The sequence below is a fragment of the Trichechus manatus genome, unplaced genomic scaffold (assembly GCF_000243295.1).
Source record: "Trichechus manatus latirostris isolate Lorelei unplaced genomic scaffold, TriManLat1.0 scaffold00062, whole genome shotgun sequence".
Classification (NCBI taxonomy): Eukaryota; Metazoa; Chordata; class Mammalia; order Sirenia; family Trichechidae; genus Trichechus; species Trichechus manatus.
The window spans coordinates 3,161,828-3,183,636 of NW_004443998.1; the positions used below are offsets into that span (position 1 = coordinate 3,161,828).

The 21,809-nt window shown below is 43.8% G+C and overlaps 1 protein-coding gene and 1 pseudogene across 2 annotated transcripts in view; both read left to right on the forward strand.

Annotated features, from left to right (window-relative positions):
- Window positions 1–21,809, forward strand: part of VEPH1 (ventricular zone expressed PH domain containing 1) — a 250,983-nt gene that overhangs the window by 113,129 nt on the left and 116,045 nt on the right. For both annotated transcript variants that reach the window (XM_004379163.1, XM_004379164.1), the window contains exon 6: window positions 2,986–3,206. In XM_004379163.1, the coding sequence (XP_004379220.1) occupies window positions 2,986–3,206 (221 nt within the window). The remainder of the gene's footprint in view (window positions 1–2,985; window positions 3,207–21,809) is intronic.
- LOC105756415 (60S ribosomal protein L17 pseudogene) lies at window positions 9,471–10,012 on the forward strand (annotated as a pseudogene).

Consider the following 21,809-nt stretch of genomic DNA (forward strand, 5'->3'; position numbering starts at 1 on the left):
ATTATGTTCATTTTCACGTTAAACTTTACTGTTACATGAGATACATCGATGGGTTAGGTTTGCTTCATCAGTAATGGCCAAAGAATGTAGAAGTTGTAGACAAATGCATATGGAAATATACTCACAGATGAAATAATACTCTAAACAGGAAAAAGTACACAAGCATGGCAGCACTTGGCGAACATCTCCACTGAATCAGAACTTCCCTGTCCTGGCCTTCCAGGCTGCAAACTTGTGAACGACGTCATCGAAATCAATGCCTTTCAACAACTCACCTTTTAATGTGTCACTAGTCTTTTAAACCACGATTCAAACCTAAACCTTGAAAATTTCATTAAAGTCAGACATATATCTGCAAGACAGTAATGTTTTTAAAGAAAAATTTTAAGACTGAATTTTTTTAAAAAACTGAATTTAAGATTTAAGTTATATTTCTAAACATGTGTCAAGAAACACAGCATTTCCCCCACTTCATGTTATGAACTGTCAGTTTCTCTAGTTGTCAGAGTTATATAATCAGTTGTTGTTATACATGTAAGTTTATTATCACTTTTAATCATAGAATAATTTGCGATAGAGCTGTAAGTTTGCTTAAATGTAATATTTCTTAGATTATATGAATACTAACAACAAAATCATTTTGCAAAATCTTTCTACATTGAATTACAACATTATTGTTACAACATTATTCTTACATTATTGTTACAACATTATTAGTAACTGAGCAGAAAGAAGCATGTTTTGATTTTTCTCCTTTTCCTTTACTTACTATTTCATTTGCAAAAAAATTATTGATATAAGTTCGCAAATACTAATTACCACAATATTGTAGCTAAAACATCAGAAAATTTTACAAAATCATCTGCTATAAAAACACTGGCAGCAAAGAAATCAATAACGTGTGCAGACGAAAGCATCATTGTAATTGGGTAATAATGACCGCTCTGACTGGAGCATGTTAGAAGGTTCAAAAAGTAAATTAGCATAGAGTTTTAGCCTTGTAGATATATTGATGCACGTAAGCTGGGCTTATGAAAAAAAAATTTTTTTGGTCATAACTAACTACAGGGATATTTTTATAAAAAATAACAAATTTCTGCTGAAACACTGCGCAGAGATTTTATAGACAGTCATTTTGGTGTCACCCCCCCCCCCCGACAGCGTCATGTGGTTTGGTCTGCACCCCCACACCCATCCTCCTAGTGACGCCACTGAGTTAGGGCGCACTGGTGGTGCAAGCAGTTAAGCGCCCGGCTTCTAAAGAAAAGTTTGGCAGTTCAAACCCACCCAGCGCTCCACAGGAGAAAGACCTGGTGATCTGCTTCTGTAAAGACTACAGCCAGGAAAACCCTATGGGGCAGTTCTACTCTGTCACACGGGGTCCCCATGAATTGGAATCAACTCAACAGCAGATAACAACAGCACATCTACCAGTTAAAGGAATGTTGAGCCTCCACATCCAATATATATTTATTTATAATTGTGCATATGTTCTATTGCACTAGTATTATGTTCTACTGTATTAATGGAGCCCTGTTGGTGCAGTGGTTAAGAGCTTGGCTGCTAACCAAAAGGTCAGCAGTTCAAATCCACTGGTCACCTCTTGGAAACCCTATGAGGCAGTTCTACTCTGTCCTATAGGATCACTGAGTCGAAATCGACTTGACGGCAACAGGTTTGGTTTTGGTTTGGACTGTACTAATATGAATGTTTTTAAATGCACAAAAATAAAACATTTTAAAAGAGGAGTTAAAGATGAAATAAGCTATATTTTAAATTGTTTTTATTTTATTTAGTAATACCAAAAACCAAAACCAAACCCATTACCATCAAGTCAATTCTGACTCATAGCGAGCCTATAGGACAGAGTAGAACTGCCTAGTAGGGTTTCCAAGGAGCAGCTGTAGATTCAAACTGCTGACCTTTTGGTTAGCAGCTGAGCTCTTAACTACTGTGTGACCGGGGCTCCTATTTAGTAAAAAAAAAAGACAACCCAGAACCGCTGTTAAGTCAATTCCGACTAATAGTGACCCTATAGGACAGAGTAGAACTGCCCTATAGGGTTTCCAAGGAGCAGCTGGTGAATTTGAACTGCTGACCTTTTGATTAGCAGCCGAGCTCTTTAACCACTATGCCACCAGGTGTCCATTTAGTAATAGTGTATCGTTATTGATATTGGGCACAAATCTATGTTTCACATAATCTTGTTAATTTTGGATTTTTTTGGCTAACTTCTAGTCATAGTGGAATAGACCATCTACCTCGTAATATGGTTGATGAGGAGTTTTAATAGGGGTAGGAGATGTGTCAGCCAAGCCATGTTCTTGTTATTTAAGTCACTTACCCATTGTACGCGTTAGTTTGGTTAAAGCTAGCTCATATAATCTACTCACCAGACCAGGCACATGAAAACTGTACTCTGCTGAAAGATGCTGGAAGTGAACAAATGAGTGAGAATAACCTGTGAAGAGGAGGTACACCCTGTACACCAAGGTGATACGTGACCATCATCTAACAGATCCATTGAGGGGGCCAAGGTCAACGCCCACTTTGAGACCACTGACCAAGTCTCCAGCTTGGAGGTAGAGTTCATGAGTCACATAGGCATGGAGACTGGCCCTAGGAAGACACCAAGTTGGATGAGGTGGATATGTGGGTATATGGGGTCAGTTCATTAATGGTGGTCAAGAGGTTTTAACCTGGCAAGGTAGGCAATGAGAATCTTTGCATATTTTTTTAAAAAGAAGTAACAGAAGAGGGTGTTATTAAAAAAAAAAAAAACAAAACAAAAAAACTGTGTCCTAGAAACCAGGAAAAAACAATTTAAATCTCAGTGAAGAAATTCAGAGGAACCATGAACAAAAGCTTATTATTTAGCTTCAGCTGGCTCCCTAAGCAAGCTGTCTATAGAATTGTCATAGGTTGGTGAAGAGACTCTGGTTTTCTTTTAAAATATAGGCTTTTTCTCTTCCTTGTTCTTGGCAGGAGAGAGCCAGGAGCTGCCTGATGTACCTGGTGAGCCAGCTGGCCAACATGGAGCACTCATTTCACCATATTCTCCTGTTGGAGATTAAGAGCATCACGGACGCCTTCCCCTCCATCCTGGGCCCTCAGAGCAGAGACATCTTCCGCATGAGCAACAGTTTCACCACCATTGCCAAGCTCCTGACCCACCAACTGGACAACGCCAAGGCCAGAAGTGGAAGGTGAGCAGAAGTTCTTGTGGGTCTTGGGATCGGTTGTGAACCCACAGAGGCATAGTACAGACAGTATGCAAGCCTGTGTAAGTCTGCAACTCCCCAAAGAAAGCCAAATCCACTATCTCAACATACAGTAACCCAGGAATAAGTTACGGCCATTGCCAGAGATTTTTCTAAATCTATAGAAACCAGAGTATAATAACAACAAAAATAAACAAATTTCTAAAAGGTGCACAAAGTATGGTAAAGGAGTAAGAATGTAGTGCAAGTCGTAATGTTTTATATCACTTATTTATTCACTCAACAAGCATTTAATGATTGCCAACTAAATACTGGGAATTCTGCAAGAAGCTGAACATATATAGAGAGATAAGACACGGTCCAAGCCCCCAAGGAATTCACTGTCAGGTATAGGAGTTGTTGTTGTTGTTGTTAGGTGCCATCCAGTCGGTTCCCACTAATAGGTATAACGGAACGAAACACTGTACAGTCCTGCACCATCCTCACAATCGTTGCTGTATTTGAGCCCATTGTTGCGACGACTGTGTCAATCTATCTTGTTGAGGGTTTGTTATGGATTGAATTGTGTCCCCAAAAAATGTGTGTCAACTTGGCTAGGCTATGATTCCCAGAATTGGGTGGTTATCCAACATTTTGTGATCCGATGTGACTATCCTATGTGTTGTAAATCCTAGCTCTATGATGTTAATGAGGCAGGATTAGAGACAGTTATGTTAATGAGGCAGGACTCAATCTACAAGATTAAGTTCTGTCTTGAGTCAATTTCTTTCGAGATACAAAAGAGAGAAGCGACCAGAGAGACAAGGGGACCACATACTGCCCAGAAAGTAGTGTCAGAAGCATAGCGTGTCATTTAGACCCAGGGTCCCTGCACAGAGAAGCTCCTAGACCAAAGAAAAGTTGATGACAAGGACCTTCCTCCAGAGCCAACAGAGAGAGAAAGCCTTCCCCTGGAGCTAGCACCCTGAATTCGGACTTCTAATTTACTAGACTGTGAGAGAATAAACTTCTATTTGTTAAAGCCACCCACTTGTGGTATTCCTGTTACAGCAGCACTAGATAACTAAGACAAGGGTCTTAGTGCTTTTTGATGACCCTCTACTTTACCAAGCATCAGGTCCTTCTCCAGGCACCGGTCCCTCCTGATAACATGTCCAAAGTACGTCAGACAAAGTCTCACCATCCTCGCTTCTAAGGAGCATTCTAACTGTACTTTCAAGATAGATTCGTTCATCCTTCTGGCAGTCCATGGTATATTCAATATTCTTCACCAACACCATTATTCAGAGACATCAATTCTTCTTCAATCTTCCTTATTCATTGTCCAGCTTCGGCATGCATATGAGGTGATAGAAAATACCATGGCTTGGGGTCAGGAGCACCTTAGTCCTCAAAGTGACATCTTTGCTTACTTTTTAGCACTTAAAGAGGTCTTTTGCAGCAGATTTGCCCAATACAATACGTCCTTTGATTACTTGACTGCTGCTTCCATGGTCGTTGATTGTGGACCTCAGTAAAATGAAATCCTTGACCACTTCAGTATTTTCTTTGTTTATCATGATGTGGCTGATTGGTCCAGTTGTGAGGATTTTGGTTTTCTTTATGCTGAGGTATAATACATACTGAATGCTGCCTGTGATCTCCATCAGTAAATGCTTCAAGCCGTCTTCACTTTCAGCAAGCAAGGTTGTGTCATTCATGTGTTGTTAATGAGTCTTCCTCCAGTCCTGATGCCGCGTTCTTCTTCATGTAGTCTAGCTTCTCAGATTTCCTCAGCATACAGATTGAGTAAGTATGATGAAAGGATACAACCTTGATTTTTAAACCACATAGTATTCCCTTGTTCTGTTTAAAGGACTGCCTCTTGGTCTATGTACAGGTTCCACATGAGCACGATTAAGTGTTCTGCAATTCTCACTGTTCACAATGTTATCCATAATTTGTTATGATCCATACAGTTGAATGCCTTTGCATAGTCAATAAAGCACAAGTAAACATCTTTCTGGTATTCTCTGCTTTCAGTCAAGATCCATGTGACATCAACAAGGATGTCCCGTCCCCCATCCTCTTCTGAATCCGGCTTGAATTTCTGGCAGTTCCCTGCTGATGTACTACTGCAACTGTTTTTGAATTGTCTTCAGCAAAATTTTACTAGTGTGTGATATTAATGATATTGTTTGATAATTTTCACGTTCTGTTGGATCACCTTTCTTTGGAATGGGCACAAACAAAGATCTCTTCCAGTCTGTTGGCCAGGTAACTGTCTTGCAAATTTCTTGTCATAGACGAGTGAGCACCTCCAGAGCTTGCAGCGTTGCATTTGTTTGTGGAAACATCTCAACTGGTATTCTGTGAATTCCTGGAGACTTGTTTTTCATCAGTGCTTTCAATGCAGCTTAGACTTCCTTCAGTACCATTGATTCATGATCATATGCTACCTTCTGAAATGGTTAATGTTGACCAATTCTTTTTAGTACCGTGACTGTGTGTATGCCTTCCATCTTCTTTTGAAGCTTCCTGTGTTGTTCAGTATTTTGTCCATAGAATTCTTCAATATTGTAACTCGAGACTTGAATTTTTTTCTTGTTCTTTCAGCTTGAGAAATGCTGAGCATGTTCTTTCCTTTTGGTTTTCTAACTCCAGGTCTTTGCACATTTCATTATAATACTTTATTTTGTCTTCTCAAGCCCCCCTTTGAAATCTTCTGTTCAGCTCTTCTGTGTGAACATTTCTTCCATTTGCTTCATCTATTCTGTGTTTAATAGCAAGTTTCAGAGTCTCTCCTGATATCCATTTTGGTATTTTCTTTATTTCCTGTCTTTTTAATGACCTTTTGCTTCCTTCATGTATAATGTCCTTGATGTCATTCCACAACTGGTCTGCTCTTCGGTCATTAGTGTTTAGTGCCTCATATCTGTTCTTGAGATGGTCTCTAAACTCAGGTGGAATATACTCAAGGTTGTACTTTGGCTCTCATAGACTTGTTTTAATTTTCTTCAGCTTTAACTTGAACTTACATATGAACAATTGATAGTCTATTCTGTAGTTGGCCCCTGGCCTTCTTCTGATTGATGATATTGAGCTTCTCCAACATCTGTTTTCACAGATGTAGTCTATTTGATTCCTGTGTATTCCATCCAGCAAGGTCCACACATATAGTCAACATTTATGTTATTGAAAAAGGATACTTGCAATAAATAAGTCATTGGTCTTGCAAAATTCTATCATGCAGCCTCCGGCTTCATTTCTATCACCAAGGCCATATTTTCCACTGCTGATTCTTCTCTGTTTCCAACTTCCGCATTCTAATTACCAGTAATTATCAATGCATCTTGGCTGCATGTTTTATCAATTTCAGACTGCAGAAGTTAGTAAAATCTTCAATTTCTTCATCTTTGGCATTAGTGGTTGGTGTGTAAGTTTGAATAATAGTCGTATTAACTGCTCTTCCTTGTAGGTGTATGGATATTATCCTATCACTAACAGCGTTGTACTTCAGGATAGGTCTTGAAATATTCTTTTTGACAAGGAACGTGACACCATTCTTCTTCCATTTGTCATTTCTGGCATAGTAGACCATATGATTGCCCGATTCAAAATGGCCAGCGCCAGTCCATTTCAGCTCACTAATGCTTAAGATATCGATGTTTATGTGTCGCATTTCATCTTTGATGACTTCCAGTTTTCCTGGATTCGTACTTCATGCATTCCACATTCTGATTATTAATGGATGTTTGCAGCTATTTCTTCTCATTTTGAGTTGAGACACATCAGTGAGTGAAGATTCTGAAAGCTTGATTCCATCCATGTCATTAAGGTCAACTACTTTGAGGAGGCAGGTCTTCCCTAGTCGTCTTTTGAGTGCCTTCCAACCTGAGGGGCTCATCTTCCAACACTATATCAGACAATGTTCCGCCGGTATTCATAAGGTTTTTTTTTTTTTTAAAGTAGATGGCCAGGTCCTTCTTCCTAGTCTGTGTTAGTCTGGAAGCTCTGCTGAAACCAGTCCACCATGGGTGACCCTGCTGGTATTTGAAATACCAGTGGCGTAGCTTCCAGCATCACAGCAACACACAAGCCCCCACAGTATGACAAACTGGCAGATGAGTGGTGGAGTAGAGGAGACAGAGATTTAAGCGCATAATTAGAGAATAGTGGGAAGGGGAGGCTAACCAAGGTGGGTTCAAGGAGGTCATGGAACACAGATGTGGGTATTTGCTCTTGTCTGGAAGGGGGAGAGGTGGCAAGCTAGGTTTCAGGAGAGCTTCCCAGAGGGGGTGATATTTTGAATCAAGTCTTGAGAGATGACCAGATCACACCAGGCTGTCTTTGTGGGCAGCACGTGAAGGAGGAAAGCACTTTCTGGAGGTGGGACTAGGGTATGTGAGTGGTAGGCAGAGATCAGATCCCGGGGGGTGAGCTTTACATACTGTCTGAGTTTCTTTGTGCTCCTATAACAGAAATACTGCAAGTGAGTGGCTTTCATGAACAGAAATTTATTTTCTCACAGTTTAGGAGGCTAGGAGTCTTAGTTCAGGGCACTGGGTCTAGGGGAAGGCTCTCTCTCTGTCCGCTCTGGGAGAAAATTCCTGTCTCAGCTTTTCTAGCCTCGCCATTCCTCATTTCTTGGTGATCTCCATGTGGCATCTCTCTTTGCCCCAAATCGTGCTCTGCACCTCATCTGCTCTTCTTAGATCTCAGAAGTGATTCGGTCTAAGGCACACCCGACACTGATATGGCCTCATTAACATAACAAAGAAACCCTGTTCCCAAATGGGATTCCATCCACAGATATAGGGGTTACAATCCCAACACATATTTTGGGGGGACACAATTCAATCCATAACACTGTCCTAAGTTTGAGTAATGAGGAGTTATTGTGGGGTTTTGTGCAGGGCAGGGATGGGATCAAATCCATGTCTTAGGAAGCTCACTCTGACCCCAGTGCAGAGAATGACTCAGGAAGTGGCAGACTGGAGTCAGGGAAACCTGTCCACTGGGGGCCTCTAAGAACGAACGAGGCATAGGGAGTGAAAAGAACAGACAGAGGACGGACATAACAAGAAGAAGCGATATGCCTTGATAACGAATGGGTTGTGAGAGCTAATGTAGGGGAAAGAATCAGGAGTGATTCTTAGGATTCTGGCTTAGGGGCCTGGGTAGATGCTGCTAGCATGCCAGAGTGAAGGCAGTCAGGAAAAAGAGAAATTCTTGGTGGGGGTGGAGGATTATAAATTCAGGTTCTGCTTTGCTGCATTTGAGCTCTTTTTGAAACATCCAGGAACCAGTGTCCAGCTGGCTGTTGGAACCATGGAACTTAGAAGGGAGATTGGGTCTAAAAGTGTAGGTGTGGAAGCCCCTGGAAGCTATGGTTGTGGAGGCCATGGCGGGAGGAGAAATGGAACAATCAGGGGCAAATGCTAGAAAGAGAAGAAAACAAGGGTGGGATTCTAGAAGGTGTGTCAGAGAGACATCAGTGAAGGGGCTTGTGAGAGTGGTCAGGGAGAAGGAAGAGAATGGATAGAGGATGTTAGTGCCAACGCCGAGGGAACAACAAATTTAGATGGAAGCCAAGTACTGCAGAGAGATCAAACGAGGAAAGGACAGAAAAGAGTCCACCGGTTTGGGCCACGAAGAAACTATTGACGATTGTGGTGAGTGAGCTGGCTGTGGTATGGTGGGGCAGAAAACAGGATGCTTGGGGTCAAAGAGAAATTGGATACAGTGCACGAAACTGACGCTTTCAAGAAGTTTGTGGGAAAAAAAATAAAGAAGGCCATGCAAGATTGAGGGAGGGGCTTTATTTGTTTTTGCTATGTTTTGAAGTGGGAGAGACTTGAAAAGTTTTGTGACCTTTAGAAGTTACAAAGTACTTTCACATACATAAAATCTCATTTGATCCTCATGACAACCCTGAGAAGTAGGAAGTACAGATATTATTATTCCTATTTTACAGATGAGGAAACAGAGGCTTATCACTTCTCGACCTTTTGGCTAAGATGAAGTGAAACAGAGGCTCAAAGACTGGTTAAACATCTTTGCAAGTTATCACAGCTCTTAAGTGTTAGAATATGAGTTCAGACCCCCGTCTCCACACTACAGAGCCTGTGCGTTGGAAAGCATTCTTCTCTGGAGAAGAGGCAGGGTCCATCTGAGACTGGCATCAAATTCTGTGTGTTTTGGTGATAAAAAGTGATGCATACCATTTCCTTAGTATGAAACAGGATTCAAAAAATGCAGGAAGACCCAGAAAACTCCACAAAATAATGCAAATCAAGAGGTTCCAATCTTCATGCTCACTTTAAGAACACCTGAAACTGCCTAGCCCATCCAGTTCATGCCGATCCCAAAAGCCACCAAGCATCGGAAAGCCATCACTTTAGAGAAGCAGTGTGTGCCATTTCATCCTTACAGTGATGGAGTTGGTAGGTGTCCCCAGGCCACACAGTGGGGCCGAACACAGGGTTGGTGGCCCAAAAGAAAAGTGTTGAATTTTTTATGCATATGCTTAAAAATGCAGAAAATAATGTCCAAGTTAAGGGTCTAGATGTAGATTCTCTGGTCACTGAGCACATCCAGGTGAGCAAAGCCCCCAAAATGCACCACCATACTTACACAGTTCATGATCATATTAAGCCATAAATGAGCTCTTTCTGACCCGTGAAGACGACCTTCCTGAAAAGGGACACGTTGTTCCTAAACCAGAAGAGGAAGCTGCACAGAAGAAACAGACACCCCAGAAGAAACTGCAGAAACAAAAACTTACGGCTCGGGGAGAAAATTCAGCATAAAATAAATGCAAATAAAAGTAGAAGCAGAAAACAAACAAATGAAACACACCGGAAGCCATCTTTACCAAATAGTGAGCATTTAATCACATGGGTCTACTTCATGTCCAGCATGGTGCAGGGCTTGGAGGTCCCAAGAGGCATCAGGCACCATCCCTGTCCTGGAGGGGCTCACAGTCACAGCGTATGATGAGGTTTTGGTAGACGCATGCGCAACATGCAGCCCTGATGGCGCAGTGGTTAAGAGCTCAGCTGGTAACCAAAAGGTCAGCAGTTCAAATCCACCAGCCACTCCTTGGAAACTCTATGGGGCAGTTCTACTCTGTCCTATAGGGTTGCTATGAGTCAGAATTTGACCTGAGAGCAATGGGTTTGGTTTTTTGGGATGTACAACATGCTATGGAGCATGAGAGATGTGCTGACCGACAGGCAGGGCACTGGAAAATGTCCTACAGAGAGAGTGAAGTTTGAGTTCATTCCGTATTTATCGAGTATCTTCCATGTGCCAGGCATTTTGCTAGGCACTTAGGTTCAGAGGTGAAGAGCTCAGCTGCTCACCAAAAGGTCAGCAGTTGGAATCCACCAGCCACTCCTTGGAAACCCTATGGGGCAGTTCTACTCTGTCCTTTAGGGTCACTATGAATCCGAATTGGCTCGACATCAACGAGTTTGGTTTTGCGTAGGTTAAAGTGCGCAGGATGAATGAGCATTCCCCAGAGAGCGTAGAAAGGACACACCAGATAGAGAGGAGAGTACATGCAAAGACTTAGGGGCTTGAGAGTGTGACCCAGACCAAGGACAAGCTAGAGGTTCTTTGCAGCTGGAGCAAGTACGTCTGGGGTAGGGTGGGAGAATGAACGGATTCTGACTCATAGTGACCCTATGAGTTAGACAGTAGAACTGCCCCATAGGGTTTCCAAGGCTGTAATCTTTACAGAAGCAGACTGCCACGTCTTTCTCCTGAGGAGTAGCTGGTGGCTTCCAACTGCCGGCCTTTTGGTTAGCAGCTTAGTGCTTAATTACTGTGCCGCCAGGGCTCCTTCCAGTAGTACCATTGCCCCCTAATTGTGACAACCAAAAATGTCTCCAGAAATTGCCAAATGTCTTCTGGGAGATAAAATTAACCATGGTTAAGAACCACTGCTATACACACGTATCATTTAAAAATCACATTCTCAGGGACCGGACCCACGGCCTACGTAGCAACAACCTAGACATGGTAGCCCCCGAGAAATCCAAGGAGAGCGCCGTGAAGGGTGATTTATAATGCAAACGCAAAGTCACCGTTGGCCACTCTTCATGACATGGTGGTTTTAGAGCTTTGGCTTAGAACCCCGCCAGCCGGTGTTTGGGGGGACTGTTGTGTAATCATGCACAGCTGCCTGCGTATTTCTCCTCCCGGTGCTGACTGGTGGGTCTGTGCATCAGAAGTGAAGGCTCGGACCCACGTTTTGGTCAGTGGTCCTTCCTCTGTCTAAGGCCTCTGCAAATGCATGCATCAAGAGGCCATTGACATCTGTAAGGTTACATGCATGAAAAAGGTTTGCATAAGGGGGAAGATGAAGTTATACGGGAGTGATACATGAGGCATTTTAACAGGAAAACTGATCCTTAGTAGATAGACCCAATCCAATTAGCCCTAAATAATTTCCCCAAGAAAAGAAAAGTTTATGAGATAGGTAGGTGAGAGGGAACAAAAGTCTCAGTATCAAAATGCAAGCCTGCACGTATGAAAAAGCATTGAAGTGTCTCCTCCCTTTGCTATTTTTCTGAGGGAAAAAAAGAGAGAGAGAGAGAATGAAATGTGAAAAGATAAAAAGGTCACTGCTCACCCACATCCCACCACAGCCACCACCACCTCAGTCTCTCTCAATTCAAGCTACTTCTCCCAGCTCCACCCTCACTGTCAATCTTCTTCTAATCAATTGTAATTATTCGGTGGGAACCTCAGATCACTAGTGTGGACAGCTAGCCTTTTGTATTAGCTGCTCATCCTCTCTGGGAAGGTTGCTATGGCGTCTCTCCCAACATTTTGTTCCCTGAATCGTCTTCATTGTTATCATTAGCTTCAGAAATTTTCATCTGTGCCTCCTCCCCACCACCCCGCCAAGCGGAAAGGTCTACACTTTTGTCTAAAGCATGCAGCAAAGTCTGATCCTCACAATTACAGGGGAAATGAACAAGCGAGGAGAGCTCGAAAGAAAATGAAAGATGAAAAAATTCAAAACAGATGTCATCTAATTTACAAATCCGACACATGGCCCAGACTTTAGACTTCAGGCCAAAACTATAAGATTATCAAAGAAAAACAGCGTACTAGAGGGAAGGAAAAACTGAAGCAGACAGGGACCTTTCTCATGCCAGATGACGCGGAATCCATCGAGGGAGCGTTGTGCGATGCACCAGGTGGGCGTGTCGTGCTTTTCCGACTCCTCTGGTTTAGGAAGAACGTTTATATCTAAGTTATAAACCAACAGAGTGACATGCCGAGCCAGCTGAGCAAAACGTTTAGAATTTTAGGTTTTAAAATTAACCCTGGAGAAGGGAAAGGAGTATGACAGCAATTGTGGATTGAGAACGAGAAGGTGTCAGGGTGGAGGAAGGGATGTATACCGTCCGAAGCTGTGAAAGCCCCATCTAGCCTTCTGCGCAGCCCCTGGCAATTGGGCTGTTGGCCTGCCAGGGCCCAGGCACAGCAGGGAAGGAGAGGCTGAGCACCTGGTCTCTGTGTGATCAGCCGAGCCCTGAGTGATCAGTCTACTAGAAGCCGGCCTTTGCCAAACGAATCTGGTGCCAGGAAGGCAGCTCTAATCGGGCACCGTAAGAATTGGGGACAGTTTGTCACAGGTGGTCTTATAAAGGACTAGGCTCAGGTCCCAATTCAAGAAATTGTTGTTGTTAGTTGCTATGAGTCAGCTCTGACTTGTGGCAACCTTGTGTCTAACATAGAAATCGAGGGATGAAAACCTGGGAAAGAAAGCAGGGTTTGGGTAGGTAAATAGGAGAGAAGAGAAAAGATAGGGAGAAAGGATGGAGATGGGAAAAGGTAGAAAAAGGGGTATGCTAGTTCTGCCTCCTTAACACACAGCCCCAAGTCCCAGGCGCGCGTGTGTGTGTATGAGGGGGAGTTACAATTCTCTCAGCCAAACTTTAGCCAAAGCCATCAAAGTCATTTAAAGAAAAATAAAAAAGATGTTTATAAGAAAAGTTAAAGCACATAAAGCTTCCCTAAACCTTGGATTGGTTAAACAATTGGTAATATTCTTCCAACGTCCATAGAAGCAACAGTCAAGAAATCAGATGACTCATTGCACCGGGAAAATCTGCTGCAAAAGACCTCTTTAAAGTGTTTAAAAGCAAAGATGTCACTTTGAGGACTATGGTGTGCTTGACCCAAGCCTTGGTATTTTCAGTCACCTCATATGCATGTGAAAGCTGGACAATGAATAAAGAAGACTGAAGAAGAATCAATGCCTTTAAATTATGGTGTTGGCAAAGTATTGAATATACCATGGACTGCCAAAAGAATGAACAAGTCTGTCTTGGAAGAAGTACAGCCAGGGTGCTTCTTGGAAGCAAGGATGGCAAGAGTTTGTCTCACATCCTTTGGACATGTTATCAGGAGGGACCAGTCCCTGGAGAAGGACATCATGCTTGGTCCAGTAGAAGGTCAGCAAAAAAGAGGAAGATGCTCAATGAGATAGACTGACACAGCATCTGACACAGCATCTGCAACAATGGGCTCAAGAATAACAACGATTGTGAGGATGCTGCAGCAGTGAGCAGTGTTTCTTTCTGTTGTACGTGGGGTTGCTATGAGTCTGAACTGACTGGATGGCACCTAACAACAATATTCTTTCATTGTTTTGGTGGTGATGGTGGTGGTAGTGAGATTGTGTGTGAGGGTGTTGGTCCTTTGTTTTTAAGAATCAGGCCTGAAAAAAAAACAGGAGAATGAAAGATAAACTATAGTCAAAACCAACTGGGTAGGTGCAAAGCTGATAGTGATAGAAATGAAAAGAGATAACACAATGGAAGAAAGGAAATAAAGCAACCCGTGTGGGAGAATGAGGGGGAAATAGAACATGGAGATTATCTCATAGGAGAAGGACAAGAATCTTCCCTCCTTGGAGTGGCCCCAGGGTTTTGGTTTATCCCAGATCTCATGCAACGAATAGCAAAGAAATGAATTTCAGCATACAGCCAGGGATTTGATTCAATATGTGGCCCTTATGGACAGCCAAGCAACATGGCCTGTAAAGACTCCTTTTAAACTGCGAGACCCTTTGCTACCTATTGTTCCAGAGTTCCCACCTTGACGTTCTGGGAATCACAGAACGTAACCCTGGTATGGAAATCCTGCTGCCATAGTGGTTAAGTGCTATGGCTGCTAACCAGGTGCTCTATGGGGCAGTTCTACTCTCTCCTATATGGTCGCTATGAGTTGGAATCCACTCAACAGGAACAGGTTTTTTTGTTTTTTTTTTTAACCCTGGTATAAGAAGCAGCCCCCAAGACATTGCCCAAGAGCTCGGGAGTGATGGCTCTTTGCTGAGTTCACAACAGAAATGGCCAGCTCAGATCAGATACACAGAGAGCAGGGGGCAAGTTTTCCCCTCCAACTTTGCAAAAAATACTGTGTCTAAGGTCTGATCAAGTTTTTACCCAACTCCTATTGTTGTTGTTGGAGCCCTAGTGGCTCAGTGGTTAAGAGCTCAGCTGCTAACCAAAAAGTTTGAATCCATCAGCTGCTCCTTGGAAACCCTCTGGGGCAGTTCTACTCTGTCTTATAGGGTCACTATGAGTTCCAATCAACTTGATGGCAACGAGTTTGGTTTTTTTGGTTTTTATTGTTGTTGTGTGCCGTTGAGCCGATTCTGACTCGTGTGACAGAGTAGAACTGCCCCACAGGGTTTCCTAGAGGCTTTCACCCATGTTATGTTGGATGAACAATGGCAAAGTCCTCACAACAACAAAATCTTTTAATACATATTAGAGTTACAGAGGCTTCATATTAAAGCATAATGGAGTAAACCTTGCAGACAGGCAAGAACAAGGTGAAATTACCTACCCAGCCCCTATTTACCTCTTAAACCCATGGTAGTTCTTGGAAGGGGAATAGTGTGAATGCCCAGTATCAGCCCATAGAGTTTCCTTTCGTTTCTTCCATTAGTCTGACCCAATGCATCTCAAATTTTAGCGTGCATGAGCGTTCTAGTGTTCACAGTCCTTCACGGATAATTCAAAGGGATTCTAAAGGAATGTCAAGGGTGGCTTTTACCTATTTCTCCCAAAAGTGGTACCCCACAGAAACTTTACCATTCCATTCTCAAATGAGCTCTTTGTACCTCTCTTCCCACTGAAGGCTGCCCTTCTCCAAGACTCCAGTTCGGGACCACTTCCCCATGGGATCCTCCCACCCAGCCCATGGTAATCTTACTTTCCTCTAGCTAACAGCTCACTCCTCCGGCACCCACATTCCTGCCCTGAAGTGTTAGTTAAATCTTTCTGTGCTTTCCTCTAGTCTCCCCAAACTTGAGAAAACTAAATTTCAGAGCCTATGCTCTGTAGAAGGGAAATAGGATCTTAAAAGTGCATAAAAGAATGCCCATTTTGGGGGACAAGACATGTTTATACAAAGAGAAATTGATTCTTTGAGAGCAAATGTTGGCTCAGTGAATAAACACGAGTAGTTTCAGGACCATCATTAAAAACATCTGATGTTCTGTCAGCGTTGGCTCCTGCTCAGGCAAAGCTGAATGTAATTTCCCCCTGCTAACGTAACTTTTAAGAATGAAACCACAGTTTTAATAAGAAGCAAGTATATCTTTTCAATCTAGAAAGGTCCACGGTGGTCACTTGTATAAGACGAAAACCGTGGCAGCCATTTGTGGCAGTAGCCGTGGCTGTTGTTACTTCTCGGCGCGTGGGGAAGAAAGCAATGGCTGAGGGTTTTTCCCTTCCTCGTACTGAAGAGGTTAAAGCTGACATGTGGCACCATTTATGTCCCATCTGTTGCTCATGTACTCAGCCATCTGCCCTTCCTTTCAGCAGCATTTACGGTGATGTGAAGGTCCGTAAAGGTATTTCAAGAATCTGTTTATCAGCAAGAGATGGAGGTGGGAGACATCATTATCAGCTTTGAAGACAATGCAGCAAGCCCAGGGAGTGTGGGACCCCAGAGGGTCTGGTCAGGCCATGTGTGGACAAAGAGGGTGATGGGGGCAGCCCTTCGCGTGAGCAATGTGATCACAGCTTCACCAGGGGATCCAGGCTGCTCTCCCGTAAGATAGCAGTGTTCAAAACACGAGATCCACAAAAAAGAAAAATAGCTTTTCGTCAAGTGCCTATGGCTGGGCTCCCCATTTCAAACAAGATGAAGACCACCAGAGCTGTGGCTGATGAGGAACACCAAAGCTGAAGCTGACGAGGAACACCGGAGCCGTGGCTGACGAGGAACACCGGAGCTGTGGCTGACGAGGAACACCGGAGCTGTGGCTGACGAGGAACACCGGAGCTGTGGCTTGTGAGGAGCAGCGAAGCTGTGGCTGATGAGGAACACCAAAGCTGTAGCAGGGAGGAAGAGGGGAGAGTGTGCTTGTGGGAGAAGAGGGGAGAGACCTCTGCACCAGCTTTTGGGATGAATTAGTTACAGCTGAGCCTAAAGCGGCTCTTACTCGACTTTGACGAATTCACTCTTTGCTATTTGGGTTCCCCAAATGCTCCGTTTCTTTTTAATATCTGTCCTAATTGAGCTTTGAAGTTGCCATCTGCATAACATTTTCTGAGTTTTCAGTTTGGGTTAGAAAAGGAGGACAAAGTTTATTTTTCAGATCACAGTGAAAGGTTGCACGGTGATTATGTATCAACTCTGTTCTCATGTCCAGTTCCCACAGGATGTTGCTGAGAGGTGCTGGGATGTGACAGTTCTTGTTAGTTACTAGGCTAGCACCGACCCCATAATACGTATTATTCCTGGGTAGATTCCGATGCAACTTGAACCAAAGACCTACAGAGAAGCAGTATAGGGGGCGTGTGTATGAAGGTATGACGTGGGTGGCCTCTGGAGGCAGACTGCTTGTGTTTAATGCAGGCCTTAGAACTGGTTCCAACCCCTGCTGAGAATTTACATTTCTACCCCAGATATACTGAGTCAGAATCTACATTTTAACAAGATCCGAAGGTATTATGGATTGAATTGTGTCACCCAAAACTGTGTGTCAACTTGGCTAGGCCATGATTCCCAGTATTGTGTGGTCATCCTCCATTTTGTGATCTGATGTAATTATCCTATGTGTTGTAAATCCTACCTCTGTGATGTTAATGAGGCAGGCTTAGAGGCAGTTATGTTAATGAGGTAGGACTCAGTCTACAAGATTAGGTTGTGTCTTGAGTCAATGGCTTTTGAGATATAAAAGAGAGAAGCTAGCAGAGAGACAGGGGGACCTCATGCCACCAAGTATGGAGAATCAGGAGGGGAGCATGTCCTTTGGACCCGTGGCCCCTGCACTGAGAAGCTGCTAGAGCAGGGGAAGATTGATGACAAAGAACTTCCCCCAGAGCCGACAGAGAGAGGAAGCCTCTCCCTGGAGCTGGTACCCTGAATTCAGACTTCTAGCTTCCTCCTAGACTGTGAGAGAATAAATTTCTGTTTGTTAAAGCCATCCACTTATGGTATTTCTGTTATAGCAGCACTAGATGACTAAGACAGCAGGAGATTCTTATATATAATAAGGTTTGAGAGCCACTACTCTTCTAATGGTTCTCAGAATTGATCCCTAACCAGCAGCATTAGCATCACCTGGGAAATTGTTAGAATGCAGATTCTCAGCAGATGTTTTAACCGGAATGAGGTTTGAAGCCCTGGTTTAATACTGGGAATGCCGTTTACTAGCTAAGTGAGCTTCAGGAAGCTACTCAACATCTCTGTGCCTCAGTTTCCTCATCTGCAAATGGAGACAGCAATAGGGCCCGCTTCACTGGACTGTAGGGGGAGTAAAGCATTCTGTGGGTTCTAGGACAGTGAGTGCCTAGTGCACAGAAAGCCCTCAGTCAGCGTAAGTGTTAGCGTTCACACCGTGTCCCCCAGGGGCATTGTGTTAGGTGACTCACTTAGTACATCCCCTGGACTGGGGCGGTGGTGGTTCCGTGGTGGGATTCTCACCTTCTGTCAGTCTGTCATCGACGGCTTGAGTGTTGCTATGATACTGAACAGGTTTCAGCAGAGCTTCCGGACTAGGATGTACTAGGAAGAAAGGCCTGACTGTCTACTCCTGAAAACCAGCCAGTGAAAACCCTGGGGATCACAAAGGTCTGATCTGCAACCAATCATAGTGAAGGCACAGTTCTGGGCATTTTTTAGTGCCCTTGTGCATGGGGTCCCCATGAGTCAGGGTTCAACTTGAAGGCAGCTAACAACAACCCATTAGACCAGAGCAACTCAAAGCATAACCACAGCCCTGTATCCGTCTGCAAATTGCTTCTCAGCAGTCTATGACAGGGGTATTTCAGAAAGTAAGAGTTTGGAACTTTTTAGCAATTTAACATTGCTGCAACATCTAAACCCATTGCCTTTGCGTTGATTCCGACTCATACCAACCCTGTAGGACAGAGTAGAACTGCCCCCATAGGGTTTCCAAGGAGCGGCGAGTGGATTCGAGCTGCCGACCTTTTGGTTAGCAGCTGTAGCTCTTAACCACTGCGCCACCAGGGCTCCATAAACATGCAAGAGCATCTTCAGTGAGCTCACATCTTGTGTTTTGTTTCATTCATTTTATTTTCTGGTAATTTAATTTTTCTGTATTAAAAAAAAGTTAGTTTGTATCATAGGAAAATTAAAAAGAGAAACCAAACAAACAAAAAACGGAGTCTTTACCACAGGTAGGTTGAGAAGAGTTGCATTTGACCATCAATGCCGCGGAACCCAGATCATTCTCGGGGTGCTTCAGTCGCAGTATTGTGCTCCCCACACGTTCCTGTGGCCCCAAAAGGAGGAGAGTGACAAAATGAAAGGCGACAGACACCACTTAACCCACTGGGGGATGGGCTCCCGCTGAGGCAGAGCAGCTCTTACCATCGTTCGTATTCGTCATAAGGCAAAAGGTGGACGTAGTTGGCATCCTGAAGGCAGGTAGCTAGACTTTACTACAGGTAAATGCTGAATTCTGGGCAGACTGGGAATTGAATGATGGGAGATTCCCTCTCCAGCTCAGTCATTTCTGTGCTTTTGACTAATCATATCCCAGCATTTCTAACTGGCTATGTTTCTGTCGTATGACTGAAAAGTAAACAAACGATGCGTCATCTGCTTTGGACTGGTCACTTCCTTGCATCAGGCTTTTGTATTTTATTCTAGTGGCAATTGGAGTCCCTGGGCGGTGCAAACAGTTAATGCTCTTAGCTGCTAACCAAAAGGTTGGAGGTTCAAAGCCACCCAGAGGCACCTTGGAAGAAAGGCTTGGTGATCTACTGCCAAAAAATGAGCCATTGAAAACCCTGTTGAGCGTCGTTCTACTCTGACACACATGGGGTCGCCAGGAGTCAGAAAAGACTCCACGGCAACTAGTACTGGGTAGATGTCTGCAATTGCTCGGAGTTCATATGTGAAGTACAGAGACATTTTTTTAAAAATCAGCTGTTTCTATTTCCCACTTCTTACACCTCCCACAGTGAGGAGGTCTCTCTCCTTTAGGACACACTCTTCAGGATGCTGTGGTTTCCTCTGTGCATGAGTGACATCCCTTTTGCTCAGTGCTGATCACAGATCTCCAGTGCTGGGAGGGATTTTATAGTTCTCCCTGGCTCTGGGAGAGGAACCCTGGTGGCGCAGTGTTTAAAGCACTTGGCTGCTAACCAAAAAGTCAGCCATTCAAATCACCAGCCCCTCCGTGGGAGAAAGGTGTGGTAGTCTGCTTCCATAAAGATTTACAGCCTTGGAAACCCTATGGGGCAGTTTTACTCTGTCCTGTAAGGTGGCTATGAATCAGAATCGACTCAACGGCAATGGGTTGGTTTGGGTCTGGCTTTGGGCAGGAGAAGCTCATCTTCCAGGTTGGGTACCACCTGAACAAGCCTTCTTCTGTCAGATTTTCCCACCGATCAGCAGCCGCCCAGGGTTTTCCCATTTGACTTTTTCATATGCCTTCTGCGTGGACCACGCTCTCAAATTCATTATCTTACATAATGCTCTCAGCAATCTGGTGATGCAGTTATCGTCAATCACATTTTTACATGACAAAAAAGAGACTTAGGCTCATAAAGTAGTAGCCAGGAGACTGGAGTGATGAATGTGGGTCTTTCTACCGTAAGGCCGTAGGCAGTCCATTTCCTCACAACCATCGCCTTTTGAAATCTCTAGGGAAAAAAAAATCTTAGGTGAATGAAGTAAACCATGGAGTTGTTTCATTTCGGCCAAGTTCTGCCATTGGCGTGACCGCATTCTGGTCCCCATATACCTGGACGTCTACTGGTGTCTCCTCTTGCCGACAGAGCAGGTCAGAGGCAGAACAGACTACCAAGAACCTAGGCGTGTCGTTGTCCTTTCTCTGGTAGCATTCAAATGTAGCCATTGCAGTAGCGTTGCTCATTGTCGTCTTGAAAAGATAGCGCTGTGGAGCGGAGAAGTTCCCTCCAGAGTTCTCTGTCGTTCTGGTGAGGGATGATGACCCAATAGATTCCAGAAGAGTATCGGGAACATACATCCTAAGAATTTAGGACTCAAATGTGTATTTGATCAATGACATTCTCCTACTTCCCCTCTGACAGGCTTAACTCTGCAGGAGTACCTATCCCAGACACAAGATCTTAAGCCAAGATCATCAAACACTAGCTAATATTATTTTTCTTTGATTTAAGGAGCCAGAAAGAGAGGCTGCCAATCTCTCCACCCCTGCCAGCTTGATAGTCTCATCTCCTGGCTCAGTGAGAGCAACAAGCTGCCCAAGGGCCTATTTGTTCCTAAGACGAGTCCCTGCTCACACAAAACCCCAAACCAAACCCACTGCTGTCAAGTCCGACTGACAGCAACCCTACAGGACAGAGCAGAACTGCCTCATAGGGTTTCCAAAGCTGTAAATCTTTACGGAAGCAGACTGCACATCTTTCTCCCACGGAGCAGCTGGTGGGTTCAAACCACCGACCTTTTGGTTCGCAGCTGAGCACCTTAACCGCTGCACCACCAGGGCTCCTTCTGCTCACACAGGAGGGAGGTAATTAGGCCTCCCTCTGGGCATCCCTAGAGGTACTTTTAAAAACTTCATTTTGGCAACAGAAACCAGAAAAACTGTTCAGACTAGAAATCATCTGAGCCTCTTGTGATGGGGTGTGTTGAGTTAAGGCTAAGTTAATATTTAGGGGATTACGGAACTCTGGCAAAGATTTCTGTAAAATTACCTCTGGGTTTAAAAGTGACAAATGGAAAAGAAATAACTCCCTGCATGAGCCCAACACACTGGTCCCCACCCCTCCTCCTCCCCCACACAAATAAACACACCAAAACTGAAGTCTCCACCAGCACTTCACACTGTGACGCATTTCATTGCGCTAGAAAGTCTATTTTGAAACATTTTTTTCTCTCCTATTTTTTTGTAATAAATAGAAAAAGTAAAAGAGAAGGAGTGAAGGGTCAGGGAATGTTCATTATGCATCTTAACCCTCCATCTACCATTTCCAATCTATTGGACTCAAAACTTGTCCTCTCTTGTCTGGGGTCTTAAAAGCCTGTGAGCAGCCATCTAAGATACTCCACTGGTCTTATCCCTTTGGGAGCAAGGGAGAATGAAGAGAACAGGATACAAGGAAA